The sequence below is a fragment of the Coloeus monedula genome (assembly GCF_965178545.1).
Source record: "Coloeus monedula genome assembly, chromosome: 9".
NCBI classification, from domain to species: Eukaryota; Metazoa; Chordata; class Aves; order Passeriformes; family Corvidae; genus Coloeus; species Coloeus monedula.
This window is the reverse complement of record NC_138789.1, coordinates 12,105,976-12,123,460: the sequence shown is the minus strand read 5'-3', so window position 1 is coordinate 12,123,460 and position 17,485 is coordinate 12,105,976. Positions and strand designations below refer to the sequence as shown.

The window sequence follows — 17,485 nt, the reverse complement described above, 5'->3', positions numbered from 1 at the left end:
TTTATCTGCAACTTGGAAACTGTTACTAGTGAGACCGAAGTCATTAAAACCAGAGTAGCAGTTAAAACTGTATAGTATAGATGTGGTTCTTGCCCTGTTGAAGGGTGATAGTAACAGTGGTCACATAGTAGGATTTGCTACATATTGGGCTGGTTAGTGGAAAACCATGTGGGAAACATTACAATGACAGTTAATTAACAAGAGATTCCAGTCCAGTGGACTTAAAAGTTATTCCATAAATTACTAAATCATAGTTGATGGTGTGGGAGCTGGCTGGTGTAAAAGATTTGTTTTTGTCATTCCAGCTGCAAACAGTCTAAATCACTAATATTGACGGCTGAACCAAAGTAAGTGTATCTTTGCTGGTTTTTTCCCAATATGAACTGGCTTAGCAGGTTACTTCAGAATGCTTTTACTGGAATTATTCTTAGCTTATTTGCTGTATTCCCATGGGGACTGTGTAATTGTTCATTCGATCCTAGAGGGCTTTTTCAGCTTAAATGCTTCTATGGTTCTACAGTGATATGTCCTAACACCCGTGTTGAGCTATGCGTACAGAACGAAAGGCCCACAAGTGAATTTTCAAAGCGCCGAAGTAGGATAACAGCAAGGTGGTGCTGTGCTCAAGGACAAGAATACTTGTTTAAAAAGTGCGGGAAGTGTATGTTCAGAGAACTTTCCATTCTCAAATCTCGACAACAAATGTATTCCAGAACGAAATCTTGTATTGAATCAAGGTAATCGTGTGTAATGTGAAGCTGAGAGCGCAGCGGCGCTGGCCGCGTCCCGCGCTGTCCCTGCGGCGGCGCGGCCCCGGCGGAAAGGGCGGTGCGCGGCGGGGCGGCCCCAGCACGTACGTACCGCGCTCCGCGGGCCCTGCCGGGGGGCTCGGCCGCAGCGGCCGAAGCGGGCTGGCTTCGCCTGCGCGAGCCGTGGGGCTGCTGAGCGGGCTTCTGTGGGGAGCCGCTGCAAGGGACAGGGCCACTGCTATGCTTCCCTGTGACAGCCTTTAGTAGCTGCGGCTTCAGCAGCTGCGTCAGACGTCCCGCAAATTTATAAACTGTTGCAGGTGTGTTGGAGATGGCGGCTGGGCTTCACAGCTCAGGCTGTAACCCAGCAGAAGACAAGGTGACCCGAGTCCCGTGTTGGCCAAGACATCGGTAGGGCTCTGCAGAGAGACTTTGCTCTCAAAGTTCTCTTCATTGCAATCAATGTTGCTTTCTTCCACGTGGCCTCTTACAATTTTTCCGAATTTCCAAAGCATTCTGAAGCTCGAGCCTTCAGAATGCAGCGAGGATTTCAACATCCCTATTCTCTTATTATTGCTTGTATTGAAGGCAGAACAGGCATAAACCCATTTCAGGGAAACGAAAATCTACATTGAGTCTTTAAGCACTAGGCCTTGGAGCTAGTTAGGTCAAGGTATTATTCTTACTGCTTTGTGTAATTTAGTGCTTTGTGTATTTACTGCTGGAAGTGAAACTTGCCAATCTGATAGATGGCTTTGCTCATCAGAGAAGATCGATTTTTTTTTTTTTTTTTTTTTTTAAGGTCATTTTCTCTTAATGTATGTTCTTCCTATCAGGGCAAAAAAGCATTCCCTTATGAAAATGGAAGCACGCAGAGCAACTGCTTGTGGGTGAAATTTATCTGTATACTTTACTGAAGATCTACAAGTAAATAATTGTATTAAAGTTATTTTGTTCACAAGCAGAAAAGCAAGCTAAGTATACCATATGCTTACTTCTAAGTAACTGCCTGCTTGTGAAGAACAGTGATAGCTGATAGCAATGGGTGGCAGGTTCTATACTTTACAAACTGGTATATTTTGTGCCTAAATTTGTTCCAAAGAGTGCAGTTCCACTGCCTGAGAGATATGGATCATCCATATAAACTTATGTCTGGGTAGCTGTATCATAGCAGGTTGGAGTTTTTGGCAGTGCATTCCCGCGTGTATATGAAATTAGGAAAAGCACTGGTTTCCTTCATGTTGCAAACCTGAGGGCCCTTGTGTTCATACTTAAACCTTCACTGAGGTGTTTGGTTTCCCCTATGACAGGAATCTCTCTTTGCTCTCTGTTGTTTCTGTAAGATAGCTTTTTATAAAGAATAGATACTTAGAGGAAAGTAACAAGATTCTGTATTCTGTTATTTAAGGGAAGCATTACTTTAGCTTATTGTTTGCAGAAGTTCTTCTTGGAGGACTTATTTTTACCTCAGACTCTCTAAATCAACTTCTAAATGTGAAGAGTGCAAAATAAGGCTCTCAATAGAGTAAGGTAAACCTTGGTAGTTGTTTAGTTTCTGGTTTGTTATATGTTATTATACGTCTCTAGATAAGAAAGAAGAGAGGCAATTTTAATACAAGGATTGTCATCTGTATTTGTCCACAAGTAAATACAAATAGGATATGCGTTGGGAAATACAGCTCTTAGCCTAGCTAATCAGAAGGGAATGCAGCTGGTTTCAATCCTCTGGAAAGCTCCTTTTGCAGAACTCTGTACTTGGGCACTGAGAAGGAGATTTCTTGGTTATGGAGCTTCACAGCACTTTTAATGTCTGCATGCCATTGCTCATGTTCTTAGAAGGAAAATATCTCCACACAAATTGTACAGGTGTGCATCAGACATTTAGCATTTCTGGGTTTGAGTCACTATAATAATTTCTGTATCTGAGAGATCTTCCAAGTTTCAGGCTGTTGTTTGAATGAGAGATGTCATGCATATCATGAGTGACAGACTCGTGTATGTTACACCTCCACAGTATCTGAGGTTTCATAAGAAATCACAGTAAGAAATACGCTGCCTCTGCAAGATCTTGTCCAAATATGTTCAAGTTGTAGCAACACCAGTTTGAAAAAAAAGATGCCTCTCAAGGATAAATAGGAATGTAAAATATTATACATTAAAATAAGAAGCAAAATGTCCATTTCAGTCTATGTAAGTATTCCTTTGCCTTTTGGGGTAGTTTTTTGCTTTATACTAATAAAAACACAGCTGTTGCACTCTGGAGGCAGCCTGCATTAGACAACATCTGAATTTTAACTGCATGAAAACAAAGTTACTGTTCGTATGGGAGTTTTATATAGTTTAGCTAAAATCCAGTTCTCATACAAAATGACAAGTAAATAAATATGATGCCAGAGATGGGTGTTTACCTTTAAATGTGTATTTTCTAATGTGTACTTTACCCTCTTGCAGGAACATTGACAGTTAGTAAGAAGAGCACAACTGATCACAGAGCACTGGATGGGTATCTATTTTCTGCTGTTAATTGTAGGGCTTTGCTGGGGGCAGTACAACCCCAACACTCTGCCTGAGAGAACATCTATTGTGCATCTCTTTGAATGGCGCTGGCAGGATATTGCTCTGGAGTGTGAACGCTACTTAGCTCCTAATGGATTTGGAGGAGTTCAGGTACGTCTGTTCCTATCAGTAGGTAGTAAAATTGCTGCATAGATGATAATTTGTTTTTCACAGAAATTGTTCAGTTTGCCAAAGGACAGACACTGAGAAAGAAAAATAGAAATTGGTAATGGAAGTAGTAAATGCTGACAAATATGTTTTTCAGCTATCATCAAGTAAGCAGGAATTTATTTCATTGCTCCAAAGTGCATGTTTTGCACTCTGTGCTATTACATTTAGATGAATTATAATTGCACATCACTTGCTAAATCTTTTTTTTTTTACTGCTGTGAAGAGTAACCTATGTTTATCTGCTTGATATTATTTAAATCAAGGGAAACTCTGAAGAGCTAGATAAATGTAAAATGAAACTATGACTGAACAAAGGGCATCCAAAGAACCAAAAATGCTGAAGGTTTTAAATAATTAAGTACAAAAGGATGCTAATTGTGTTCACCCAAACTGGCAAGTTTCTTTCTGTAAAGCACGGTGTCACAGTAAGCCACTTGTTTGAGGAGACCCTTGTTTGCAGGAGCCTGGTGTGAGCAGGTGGAAGTGAACTGAACACAGGTTCTAGTGAAGGTGTCCCTGTGTGAGCCAGGTCTGTCTGAACAACAGAGACATGTTCCTGTGGAACCAGTACTGGCACTTGGGTGGGGTGGCATGGCAGGAGAACAGCCACCTATTAAACTATTTCAGTTTGCCTGTCAGATTGCTTAGGAAAAATTGGTGTGAAGTCTGCCTGTTTCTTGTAGCCCAAGAGATTGCAAGCTGGCCTGAGTGAGAACTTCTGCATAATTTTCAAATAATACATACTTTCTTTGCTACCTTCTTTCCAGGCACACAGACGAGATTGATTTTAAACTGATTTCTCAGACTGTGGTATATGCATCTATATCTTTTTAATCCATTCAGTGGCAGGGTCTCAGGAAGTTTTTTTCAGATGATGGCTTGCTGAGCTGATTAGGAAGGTGTGGCATCTAAGAAGATGCAGGGATCTTTCTGAGAAGTGGTGGGATCAGGTTGTTATGCCCAGAGACTTGGAGGTAGCAGCAAAAGCTTGTTGCCTAAAAAGTATCCTGAAAAGTCTGTAAAAGGAAGAGGTGTGATTCACCTTGAAACTTAGAAGAATTAGGTCAAGAATGCATTTATCCAAAACATTACAAAAATGGGAAGTTGGATCAGTTTTAAAGGCAGGATGTTTTGTCAGTTGTTATGCAGTCACTTCCTTCCTCTGCTGACCTAGTTGTTCAATTTCAGATACGTCTTTGAGGCCTGCAGTTGCTCGTAAAGATAATTAGGACACTCTGTCCATGGACCTAATTTTTAGTATATTTCTACCTGCTGAAGGCCAAGCCTAAGTCTTTTATTTCCAGCCTACTACAGTGTAAGCAGAGGATACTGAGGATCTAAGTGGGTTGTGTTCTTGCTCTAAAAATACTGCGCAAACAAATTAACCATTATCAGTATCCTGTTACCAAGTACCATTGTTTTATTCACAGATTTCACCTCCAAATGAAAATGTTATCGTTACTGACCCCCAGCAACCATGGTGGGAAAGATACCAACCTGTCAGCTACAAGCTGTGCACAAGATCTGGAAATGAAACTGAATTTAGAGACATGGTGACCAGGTGCAACAATGCTGGAGTAAGGGCTTTTAAAACCTTCTGGTGTTTACAATACGAGGATATAGACAGGCAGTGATTCTACCATTTTCAAAAATGGATGCAGTGTTATCTGCTTGTCTGTTGGGCTGCCTGTTTGATCACCGTTGCTGTATGCTAATAAAAAAAACCTGAATAAAATGCTGGGTGAAGCAAGCAAACAGAAATAGGGGGATAGGGCAGGAGGTATGGGACAGAGAACATCAGTTAGTGGTGCTGTGGGAAGTGGCTTTTTCAAATTGTTATGTGGATACTGTTCTCTAGGTGCACATTTATGTGGATGCAGTGATCAACCATATGTGTGGAGCTAATGCTGGGGCTGGTGACCATGCTACTTGTGGAAGCTATTTCAATGCAAAGACTGAAGATTTCCCAGCTGTGCCCTATTCTGGCTGGGACTTTAATGATCATAAATGTAAATCTAGAAGTGGAAACATTGAGAATTATCATGATATATCTCAGGTAAACCTATAACTATAGCTTTCATGTACATCTGTTCCTGTGCTGTGATTTCTTTGCTCTCATTTACTGTGAGACATTTTTTAAAAGGAAAAAAAAAACCTGATAAAAACCCACCCAAATTAGTAACAGAGGTTAGTGTTGCTGTCAGGAACACCACTTCTTAAAGGGATAGCTGTACTTGAGACAATGGCTCAATATCAGATTTAGATAAGTGTTCTTAGGTACTTAATGAAGACAATTTACAGCTCAACAAATCTATTTAGTGCGATAAAAAAAGGTAGAAGTTATTTGCCTTTAACTGTAATTTGGAATTTTTCTTTGGTCTCAGTTTCAGAAAAGAGGGCTAAATGCAATTTGTTAATGCAGCTGCTGTGTAAATGACTCTCCAAGGCAAAAATATGTATGGGGAACAAAGGCTACTGAAGGTTTTATTTGGCATTTGAATGCAGGCAAGAGCATTCAAAATGTATGTAGAACACTATATTAAGTCTATTAGGTGAAAAATGTTTCATTGCAGAATTTTTGCCCAGGTCCGGGACTGCCGCCTGGTGAGCCTGCTGGACCTGGCCCTGGAGAAGGACTATGTGCGCTCCAGGGTTGCGGAGTACATGAACCATCTCATTGACATCGGCGTCGCAGGATTCCGGATCGATGCTGCCAAGCACATGTGGCCTGGGGATGTCAAGGCGATTTTAGACAAGCTGAAAGATCTAAATACTCAATGGTTTCCTGAAGGAACTAAACCTTTCATTTACCAGGAGGTAATCTTTATTTTTTTAAATTTTACTTCACAAACATATTTCTTTCAGGCCCAGTATAGGCTCAGTCACACATGGAAGGCAATGGGCTGAGCCCAAGCAGATCTATAGAAGATTTAATAACCATAATCTACAAATATCTAATCTGCCTATAAATGGTAATTGATGTTCAAAATGTCCCACTTGTTTTGTACCTGGAAATTTTATTGAGATGAAATTGACTACATTGGAGTTAGTGTAAAAATTCTATTGGTTTAAAAAAGAGATTTCATTTCATGAATTTTAAATTCTGGATAATAAATTGCAATAGAATACATAAATGTTGATTTTGGTCTGAAAATTTATTTTCCAGTGGCATAACAACTGTTACTTGATATTCCGAATTTGTTCTACATTTAAATAATAAATTGGAACAAGCAGGTAATCCTTGATGTCAGTCAGCAGAAGCTAAACTTGCTGCACACATTTTATTAAATTAGTATCTTGCCTGAAAAGTCTAGGAAAATAGAAACATTCTTTAGCTCCATAGTGAAATGGCGCAGCCCAACTGCTGGAAGCAGAGGCGTTGATCACCATACAAAGTGTAAAGTTTGTACAGCCCAAGCCTTAATGATGGGTGAGTGATCAACTGGGGTAAGGTGATACAGGATGGAGATGGAAAAGAGGTTCACAGCTGGGCTGAGCTAAAAAGAAAACGTAGCCTACATACAGTATTTGGCTTTCTTGCAAAAATGTAATTAGATCAAGTATTGTCCCCTTGATAATCCAATGTGTAAAGCAATGTCTTTTATTTGTTTGATTTTTGTGTAGAAAAAAATGCTCTGTCTTTCTTGTACCAGGTAATTGACTTGGGTGGAGAGCCCATCAAAGGCAGCGAGTACTTTGGAAATGGCCGAGTGACAGAATTCAAATACAGTGCCAAACTGGGGACAGTGATCCGCAAGTGGGACGGAGAAAAGATGGCCTACTTAAAGTAAGGATGAAGATGCTGCAGCTTATGCAGGATTCACTGGCTACGACAATTGACAGGGTAGCTTCAAGTCTGTGTTTTTGTCTAGGAACTGGGGAGAAGGCTGGGGCTTTGTGCCTTCCGACAAAGCCCTGGTCTTTGTGGATAATCACGACAACCAGAGAGGGCACGGGGCCGGCGGAGCTTCTGTTCTGACCTTCTGGGATGCCAGGTAAGGGATTGCCTTGTCTGGGTGATACTTCCTGCTTTTGCTGGTTTGTCTGTCTGTTCTGTGGCAGGTTCCTCCTTCCACGTCTCATTTCTTGTTTGTCCAACAAACAGGCTCTATAAAATGGCAGTTGGTTTCATGCTTGCTCATCCATATGGGTTCACACGTGTGATGTCAAGTTTTCGCTGGCCAAGATATTTTGAAAATGGAAAGGTGAGCTTGTAATGCTGCAGATTCATCCATGGAGATGAAGGGTCAGACCAGGGCCAGAGAAACAGTCCAGTGCATCTCAGTTTGTTAAGGGATTTCCCTGTCCCACGTTGGATCTAGCTGGTGAAACTTTGATGCTCCCTCTAGCTTTGCTCTCCAGATGGTCTCTCTGCATTTTCAGTCAGAAGTTATAAACCTGTCTTTTTAATGACAGGACATCAATGACTGGGTTGGACCCCCAAGTAACTCGGATGGCTCCATAAAGTCTGTTACAATCAACGCGGACACAACCTGTGGCAACGGCTGGGTTTGTGAGCATCGCTGGCGTCAGATAAAGTAGGGCACTGGGGAGAAACAAGAAGTAAAAGCAGTTGCTTTTGCTTCCTGCTCCATGTGGCTTTAGAGCTGTTGCAGGTGCAGTGCCAGGCATTCCTTGTGTTTCCAGGAACATGGTTATCTTCCGTAATGTGGTGAATGGTGAGCCTTTCTCCAACTGGTGGGACAATGGCAGCAATCAAGTAGCTTTTGGCCGCGGTAATAAAGGCTTCATCATCTTCAATAATGATGACTGGTAAGTCAGTGGGAAATAAATTATAATTTATTATGGTTATAAATAAGTTATTATCTATGTATTAAAATAATCTAGTTAGTAGTGAAACCTTTTAAGGTGTTGCTAGGTCGAATAGATATTTGTAATGGATGCCTCAGTTGTTGACAATTTAAACTCAGCATTTTCCATTCTACCATAGAGACTCTTCACTCTTGGCAGTTAGGCCTTGTACCGTGGTTTTGCTATTTCCCTGAAATTCTGAAGTTCTTAAGTTGGCTGTGTCACGGAGCCTAGTCAGCCAGCAAAGCCTGAACTTTTAGAAGTGAGGGAAATTGTAAACTCGGGAAAATGTTCTAAATGTGACAGTTTTAGAAACTGTATTGCTATCTTTTACACAAGAATGAGATGATAAGAGAACGGGAGTATGTCAGGTCTGTAATAATTAGAAGTAGGTTGCGGTGATGAGCAGTTTGAAGGATGTAGTGATTGGATAGATTTCTGCAGTGTCCAGAGAAGTGCTAGAGGATAACTCCAGAATAACTTAATGTTTGAGAGGATCTCCAATATGATTTGCAGAGCGTTTTAGAGTCCTCATGATCCTTACTGCGCTTCATTCTTTTCCAAAGGTCCTTGAATGTATCTCTGCAGACTGGTCTACCTGCTGGCACTTACTGCGATGTCATTTCTGGGCAAAAGGAAGGTGACTTCTGTACAGCAGTTGAAGTTCATGTTGCTGCTGATGGCATGGCTAACTTCCTGATTGGGAATGAAGATGAAGACCCATTCATTGCCATTCACGTTGATGCTAAATTGTAACCAGATGTGTTGTGCATGTGTTGTTCTTTCTCCCATGTATCTTTGCTAACAGCAAACAGATGTGCAGAATGTCCTGGCTCTCAGGACTGCATGAACCGAGAGAGTAAAGGGTGTTAGCTCTAATACTAATGGAATAGTGAGCAGCTGCTGTACAGAGATGGGAGCTGGTGGTGCCAATGCAGATCTGGGAGTGGTGCTATACACCTGCGTGCATTTGTAAGTGCACTTTATTCAGTTAAAGTACTAATAAAAAATGAAAGGAGAAGATTGACATCACTTAATTTAGAAATGTGTTGCTCTGTGCCTAAGTGGTAATGTAGTTCTCTTTAGGGGCAAGCAGGACTGGGAATTAACAGGATGTCCAAAAACCAAGAAAGGACCCCTTTGTGCTGGAACATGGCACAATTCCAGTTGATATCAAGTTATAACTCAGTTAAAAATGTGTTTCTTCTGTCAGTCTGTAGCTTCTCTCTATGTGGTGAATAAAAAATGGCATTCAAATCAAGTTTATCCCATTTTTGTGATGAACCAAACATGGGGCCTGGGTCAGAGAAAGCTGGTCCGTGCCACTCAGTTATTCCAGCCTGTGGCATCATTCAAGCCTGTGTATTACCTGGTTCATAGTCAGCTTCTGCCTGTACAAATCAAACCTACACATCTTCCATTGTTACCCCAGTACTGGCTTGATCTCCACTGCTGATGCCTATAATGCACTCACCATTAGGATGGTGGGCACTCCCAGTTGTAGGAAAGGAATATGTGTGTTGAAACCTGCTGAAGCTCATTGCTAGCTTCAGAAAACTTTGGTTAGTTGTTAATTTTGTATAGTCTTTTGTGCTGAGCAATGTGTACACTCCTCCCCATGCTGTTCTGGCTAAACCAAGGAGGCATTCACACCCCTTTGACATCCTCTGGTGATGCACTCAAGTGCCACAGTTGTTTATCTGAAATAAAGGCCACCTGCCAGCCCTTTGTGCTGAATTCAAGTCAGCATTTTTTTGCAACCTGCTTGAACAGTCACAGCCTGCATAGCCTGTCGTGGGAGAGCTCCCAGTCCCCTTTGCCAGTGGCTTTGCCATCCATTGCGTTGGGCTATTGAGGATGAGTCCATCCCTATTCTTGGCTGACAGCAGTGTATTTTTCACTGGAAGATACATGCCATTGGAAACTGAAAGTCATGCAGTTCAGGTCATTCCATCACCACGGTGGCACTCCACAGGGAATGGTGATGTAAAAATTAACTGCAGGCACATTTGGTTGCTCTCAGTTATATTGAAGAATGAGGGGGTCTCTTTTCACTGAATTGGTAATCACAAGGTTCAATCACTCACTGGTTCCTTGCTGTTAGTGAGTAGGCAAGGTCATTTGCAGTAATTCACCATTTCATTGTAATAGTGGGAAAAAAAGCCTTTAGTAAGGTCTGTGATATGAAAATGAACAGGTGGAAAAATGGGACCTGCTTGTGTGTTTTGTCCTTGAAGACTAAATCTGGGAAAGAGAAGGATGCATGTGAAGTACTGGCATGGCTATTTTCCGAAAGAACACACCAGAGGCAGTTCAGGTGCGAAGTGCACTGATGTTTCTTTTCTCATGGAGTAGGTGTGACTTTTTTTAAATTTTTTTTTTTCTTCACAGCTATTCATCAAATGGCAGTGATTTTCTGGTCTTTGTATTCTCTTGGAGTATTGTTTTATTGTTGGTATGACTCAAGTTTATTCACGGAGGATTGTTGCTGAGACCTTGATCTTACAAATCAGTTCCAAGTGAAGACCTGAAATAATTTCATGAAGAAAAGTCAAAAGTCTTTTTTGAAGGAGAAAATTGTAGGAAAAGCAAGAAAGGACTTGGACAACAGCTCTTGCTTTCAAATTTAGTTGTATGTCAGGCAGCTAAAACTCATCTGCACTATCATTTGCATTTGATTTTGAGTTTTGTTCCTTGACTCAGATGAATCATTGGTCATTTTAAATGAGATGAAACCTTATGCAAAGTTCCTGCTGGAAAGGCAAATGCAGCTCTGATCACTTTCCATCAGGTAGAGCCACAGCTGCTCTGTATGACTGTGTTAAGAAAACCAGTAATAGTTCCTAGCAGGGCCTGGGCAGTGACACCAGAGAAACATCAGGTGGGAAAAGGTGTCAGTTTCTAGTCACCAGTGGGATTCACCTGGTGAAGACCTACAGTGTCTTGTGTGATAAATCTTATTACCGTTTAAGCGTGGTTGTTCAGGTACCTTGAGAGCAAGATGCCTCTGAATGCTGGCAAACTCATTCATTCTCCTAATGCTGTTAGATTTCCAGTCATCTTTCAATCACCTCCCACTCCTTTTACCTTCAAGAGACACCTTTGAGGGTCTATGTATTATGTTTTGGAATACTTTTGATAAAGTCTCTTTGTTTGCGTGATTGGAAAGAGAGCAGTTCTGGATTTGGGTGCAATGCTCACAGACCACTTGGTTTATCATGGTGTATAATCATTGAGAAAAGGTATTTTATTATCAGCTGTTGGGTAATCCAGGTGGAAAAACAAACCAAAGGAATGATACTGAGCTAGCTATCTAAATAATAACTGGTAGTGCTGATGTGAATTTTGACACTTGCTATAGGAACTTTGTAGCCTTGCAGGCACATAAATAGCCAGTAGAGAGACCACAGCCTTACACTGAAGGCACCATGCAAGTCCTCCTCGTCCTCCTTGCAGCTGCAGGGCTTTGCTGGGGGCAGTACAACCCCAACACTCTGCCTGAGAGAACATCTATTGTGCATCTCTTTGAATGGCGCTGGCAGGATATTGCTCTGGAGTGTGAACGCTACTTAGCTCCTAATGGATTTGGAGGAGTTCAGGTGAGTTGTTTCCTCACAGTTGTTTGAGTAGTAGGAGAATGGCACTGTAATATATGATTATTAAATAAAATGCCTGAGTTGGAGACACTCAGCTCCAAGTAAGTTTGCTGCTGAGGAGGGAGCATTGGAAGCAGTGACTGCTTTTAGAAGCAACCCTAACCCTGCAGGATCAATGAATGATGGTGTATCTCTAGCAGATCAGTTAGAAAGTAGCATGCTTTCCTCTGAAAGGCTTCCTCTGAAAGCTAAGTAGAAAGTAAAGCTCTTTACCTTGTTCTAAAGGATGTATGTGAGCATTGAGGTTTGGCATTCCTAAGGCTGTCATTATTACAGGTAAAAATAATTCCTGTGGCTTCAGCCTTTCTGTGTACCTGTCCTTGAAAGCAGACCCATGCTGCATCTGGGCAACCCATGGGAACAAACCAAAATGTCTTTCTTGCCAGTGTACAAGACAGACATCTCACAGACCTGAGCTTCTGCTGAGGGAGAGAGACTGGGTTGGGCACTAACCTGCCTCCTCTGAGGGCAGAGGTCTTGAGTGCAGATTTTGCCCTTAAAATGTTGAAATAAAACCATTTGATTTATTATCAAAGTACATAATTTCATCTGCAGGTTTCACCTCCAAATGAAAATATTGTCGTTACTAACCCGAACAGACCCTGGTGGGAAAGATACCAGCCCATTAGCTACAAACTCTGCACTCGATCAGGAAATGAACAGGAATTCAAAGATATGGTGACCAGATGCAACAGTGTTGGGGTAAGTGCCTTGAAAATCTGTGTCTGATACAGCAAGAAGTGCTGTATCAGCTGAGGGAAGGTGCTGCTATCCTCAAAGGAGGTGTAAACTGAGAAGAAACTGAAAGGGAAAAAATTCAACTTAATAGTGATGTGGTAAAGCCCTGGCTATCACTTCACGCTCACTAGAAAACATACTGAAATGCACATATTGCTGTTCCAGGTTCGTATCTATGTGGATGCTGTCGTCAACCATATGTGTGGGTCTGGAGGTGGTTCAGGCACACATTCTACCTGTGGAAGCTATTTTAATGCCGGAAACAGAGATTTTCCAGCTGTACCATACTCTGGCTGGGATTTCAATGATGGCAAATGTTACAGTGGAAGTGGAGAAATTGAAAATTATGGTGATATGTATCAGGTAACTTCCTCTGGCAAAATTTTCCTTTTTTTTTTTGACATGTTCTGTAAACCCTACAGTAAGATCATTCAAATGGTGTAGTGCCTCACAAAACCTGTGCGTAGTCACTTGACAAGTGAATGAGGTAGTGACCGTAGGTACAAGTGGTGCAAAATATTCTAAGTACTGAGGAATCAAGAACCTGTGTGCAGATGTTTGCTCCTGAACTGAGCCCAGAGTACTCAGCTCAGCCTGTGAGCTCATTTTTATCGCTTATAAACTCAGCTGATCATGGTAAGGAGCCGCCTTGGAAAATTGACAGCAGTGCAAGGTGGTGTCCTGGTTGCACAAATTACTGGTTTTTGTAGTTAGAATATGTAGCAGTTCTTTCTCAAGCTCTTCCTTCAGCCACTGTGCAACGACACATCATGATGTTTCTGCACTTGCACTGTTTCATGTGAGGTTGTCCTTCATTGGTTCAGGTGGCTCCTGCTATGGTAATCCCTATAACACACATCTCAAATCCTGGATTACAACAGGTTAAAGGTATTTCCATTGCAGTCTCCACTCCCAGTTCCTTTGGACTAGACCACCATGTTTAACACTGCAATGAACTCCTCTCCGTACCCCCGCTCTGGCTTGGACTTACCTGGAGACTGCAGTCCCTCAGGGTTGTACCTTCCCCAAGAGCAGCCATTTCTGTGAGCCACAGGCTCTTCAGGGCACACCTGCTGCTGGGTTTATCCACAGCCACAGTGGCTCTGAGGGGCAGCTGTTCCAGCACGGCCCTGTCCATGGGCCTCAGTGCCCTCAGAAACAGATCCGCTCCAGCACGGCCTCACCCATGGCCACCATCCCCGCAGAAAGCAAACCTGCCCCACACGGCCTCGCCCCTGGCTGCAGTCCCTGCAGGGTGTTCCTGCTCTGCTGTGGCTTTATCCATGGCCATGGCTTTGAGGCGCTCCAGCAGGGCCTCGTGAACAGCCACGGGTGCGTCAGGGTGTGCGTGCTGCAGCACGGCCCTGTCCTTGCGCCCGGCGCCGTCAGGGGTGCACCTGCTGTGGCACGGGCACAGCCACGGCCACAGACACTTTGAGATGCACCTGCTGTGGTGTGGACTTTCCCATGGCCACAAACCCTTCCAGATGTACCTGTTCCACCGTGGACTCACCCACAGGTCAGAGCCCCTCTGGCTCGAGTCCACACTGGAGTTGCAGCAGCGCAGGAACAGCAGCGCTGCCCCGGCCAGGTGCCAGCCCAGGCCATCGCCAGTGCCGGGATCAGAACGTCCCAGAGGGAGGGGATCAGCAGCACAGGCTGCAGCAAAGCAAAAAGCAGCCACTAATGAGCCCAAGACTCTAATGCACAGGGAGGCGAGTGAGCCCCATGGCAATCACAGGAGCCTGCCAGTTATTAGCCAAACAGCAGTAACAGTTAGGAATTCCATCTAGCACATTAACTGTAGCTGTTGTTAATTTGAACCCTTTGAGTCCCATGTTGGGCACCAAAGAGGACTTGCGGTTTAACTCAGCCAGCAGCTAAACACCACTCAGCCTCCTGCTTACAGTGGGATGGGGCAGAGAACGGGAAAAGTAAAACAGAAAACTCGTGGGTTGAGATAAAGACAGTTTAATGGGTAAAGAGAAAGCCACACACACGAACAAAGTAAAACAAGGAATTTATTCACAACTTCCTCTTGGAAGGCAGGTGTTCAGCTGTCTCCAGGACAGTAGAGCTTTATCATGTGCAGCGGTGACTTGTGAAGACAAACGCCTTCACTCTGGATATCACTCCCTTCCTTCTTCCCAATCCAATACAACCTCATTAACCACCACCCCACCTCCACCCCTCCTTTGGTGTAATACACAGATATTTTTATCTTTTCTGTGCACAGGTCCGGGACTGCCGCTTGGTCGGCCTTCTGGATCTGGCCCTGGAGAAGGACTATGTGCGCTCCAAGGTTGCAGAGTACATGAACCATCTCATTGACATTGGTGTAGCAGGCTTCCGGATCGATGCTGCCAAGCACATGTGGCCTGGGGACATAAGAGCATTTCTGGACAAGCTGAAAGATCTAAATACTCAATGGTTTCCTGCAGGAACTAAACCTTTCATTTACCAGGAGGTAATCTCCACGTTTTCTCCTTTATGTTTGTCTTTGTCTTTTGTATCTCTTTTGCCTCCTTCTTCAGAGGAACAACAATACATTTTCATCCAATTTATCCCAGAAGGAGCTCACAATTTACTTAGAGCAGCCCTGCAGACATAGGTAGTTTTAATTTTTAAAAATGCCTCCAAAACAGATCGTCAGTCAAATTTACCTTTCCTTTTTTCAGTAATGTTTTTACATGTATCCCTCATGTCTTGTACTGACTTTGTGTTGATCTGCACAGCACAAATACTTAAATACCTTTTCTCCATGTAAAGCAAGAACTCGTGTTGAGTACGGTACCTGGCATTTATGGTCTTTGTGAGACAAGAAGGGATACAGGTTTTCTTTCTTGTACCAGGTAATTGACTTGGGTGGAGAGCCCATCAAAGGCAGCGAGTACTTTGGAAATGGCCGAGTGACAGAATTCAAATACAGTGCCAAACTGGGGACAGTGATCCGCAAGTGGGACGGAGAAAAGATGGCCTACTTAAAGTAAGGATGAAGATGCTGCAACTTATGCAGGATTCACTGGCTACGACAATTGACAGGGTAGCTTCAAGTCTGTGTTTTTGTCTAGGAACTGGGGAGAAGGCTGGGGCTTTGTGCCTTCCGACAAAGCCCTGGTCTTTGTGGATAATCACGACAACCAGAGAGGGCACGGGGCCGGCGGAGCTTCTGTTCTGACCTTCTGGGATGCCAGGTAAGGGATTGCCTTGTCTGGGTGATACTTCCTGCTTTTGCTGGTTTGTCTGTCTGTTCTGTGGCAGGTTCCTCCTTCCACGTCTCATTTCTTGTTTGTCCAACAAACAGGCTCTATAAAATGGCAGTTGGTTTCATGCTTGCTCATCCATATGGGTTCACACGTGTGATGTCAAGTTTTCGCTGGCCAAGATATTTTGAAAATGGAAAGGTGAGCTTGTAATGCTGCAGATTCATCCATGGAGATGAAGGGTCAGACCAGGGCCAGAGAAACAGTCCAGTGCATCTCAGTTTGTTAAGGGATTTCCCTGTCCCACGTTGGATCTAGCTGGTGAAACTTTGATGCTCCCTCTAGCTTTGCTCTCCAGATGGTCTCTCTGCATTTTCAGTCAGAAGTTATAAACCTGTCTTTTTAATGACAGGACATCAATGACTGGGTTGGACCCCCAAGTAACTCGGATGGCTCCATAAAGTCTGTTACAATCAACGCGGACACAACCTGCGGCAACGGCTGGGTTTGTGAGCATCGCTGGCGTCAGATAAAGTAGGGCACTGGGGAGAAACAAGAAGTAAAAGCAGTTGCTTTTGCTTCCTGCTCCATGTGGCTTTAGAGCTGTTGCAGGTGCAGTGCCAGGCATTCCTTGTGTTTCCAGGAACATGGTTATCTTCCGTAATGTGGTGAATGGTGAGCCTTTCTCCAACTGGTGGGACAATGGCAGCAATCAAGTAGCTTTTGGCCGCGGTAATAAAGGCTTCATCATCTTCAATAATGATGACTGGTAAGTCAGTGGCAGAAAGAGTGTTCCCAGAGAGAACAATAGCATCCCTCATGTGCAATCCAACATGAGTTATTTGAGTGCATGCTGGATCCAGAGAGCTAAAATGGGAGTGTAGGAGGGGTAGGATCAGAAAGCTCATGCTTTACAATGCCCTTCAAATAGGGGAGTAACATCAGGTTCAAAAATATTACACACAATTTGAAATACCTGTTTTGAAAACAATGTATGCATGGTGTTTATTTCTCATAGGAATATGAACGTCTATGTGCAAACTGGACTGCCTGCTGGTACCTACTGTGATGTTATTTCTGGACAAAAGGAGGACAACAAATGTACTGGAAAGCAGGTTTTTGTTTCTCAGGATGGAATGGCAAATTTCCAGATTAATACCGATGCTGAAGATCCATTTATTGCAATTCATGTTGATGCCAAATTATAATTTGGGAGAAATGTCTTCCTCTGTTTGGTCTGTGTATTACTGTTCCCCCATATGTTATTCCCTGGTCTTTGAGCATTCTCTATCTAGAGAATAATAAATGACATTCCAATTGCAGAGTAATGTTTTTCCCTTAATGAATTAGATGTAACTTTATCCCTTCATAACTAGTGGCAATGTAGTGATAGGTTTTAAGACAATGCAGCATTCCAGTTCCCATGCAACAAAAACACTGGAGAAAATAAAAAAAAGAAAAAGAATCCAAGCCAGCACCTGGCTAAGATAAAATGCAGTATTTCCAGGGCTGATCCGTGCACACACACTTGTATCCCAGAGTGGCCACCTTGTGGGCTGTCAGCAACGAGCAGTGCCTACATACAGAGTTTATCCCTTTC

The 17,485-nt window shown here is 43.0% G+C and overlaps 2 protein-coding genes across 6 annotated transcripts; both read left to right on the top strand.

Annotated features, from left to right (window-relative positions):
• The first annotated feature begins 663 nt into the window (after positions 1-663).
• LOC309575970 (pancreatic alpha-amylase-like) lies at positions 664-10,250 on the top strand. Of its 5 annotated transcripts, none has more exons than XM_082286877.1 (11): positions 664-737; positions 3,201-3,416; positions 4,907-5,053; positions 5,335-5,532; positions 6,063-6,293; positions 7,130-7,263; positions 7,349-7,471; positions 7,582-7,681; positions 7,893-8,014; positions 8,124-8,249; positions 8,855-10,246. In XM_082286877.1, the coding sequence occupies exons 2-11, from the start codon at positions 3,249-3,251 to the stop codon at positions 9,042-9,044; spliced, it is 1,539 nt and encodes a 512-aa protein (XP_082143003.1). In that variant the 5' UTR covers positions 664-737; positions 3,201-3,248; the 3' UTR covers positions 9,045-10,246. The 5 variants fall into 5 exon arrangements, with proteins under 5 accessions (XP_082143003.1, XP_082143002.1, XP_082143001.1 ...); XM_082286876.1 differs by lacking the exon at positions 664-737 and adding an exon at positions 829-853; XM_082286875.1 differs by lacking the exon at positions 664-737 and adding an exon at positions 865-1,069.
• A 129-nt stretch (positions 10,251-10,379) lies between these two features.
• On the top strand, positions 10,380-17,141 carry LOC309576387 (pancreatic alpha-amylase). The gene is made up of 10 exons (XM_082287661.1): positions 10,380-11,887; positions 12,500-12,646; positions 12,848-13,045; positions 14,919-15,149; positions 15,535-15,668; positions 15,754-15,876; positions 15,987-16,086; positions 16,298-16,419; positions 16,529-16,654; positions 16,904-17,141. Exons 1-10 carry the CDS (start codon positions 11,717-11,719, stop codon positions 17,091-17,093), a joined length of 1,542 nt encoding a protein of 513 aa, XP_082143787.1. The 5' UTR covers positions 10,380-11,716; the 3' UTR covers positions 17,094-17,141.
• Positions 17,142-17,485: the final 344 nt, after the last annotated feature.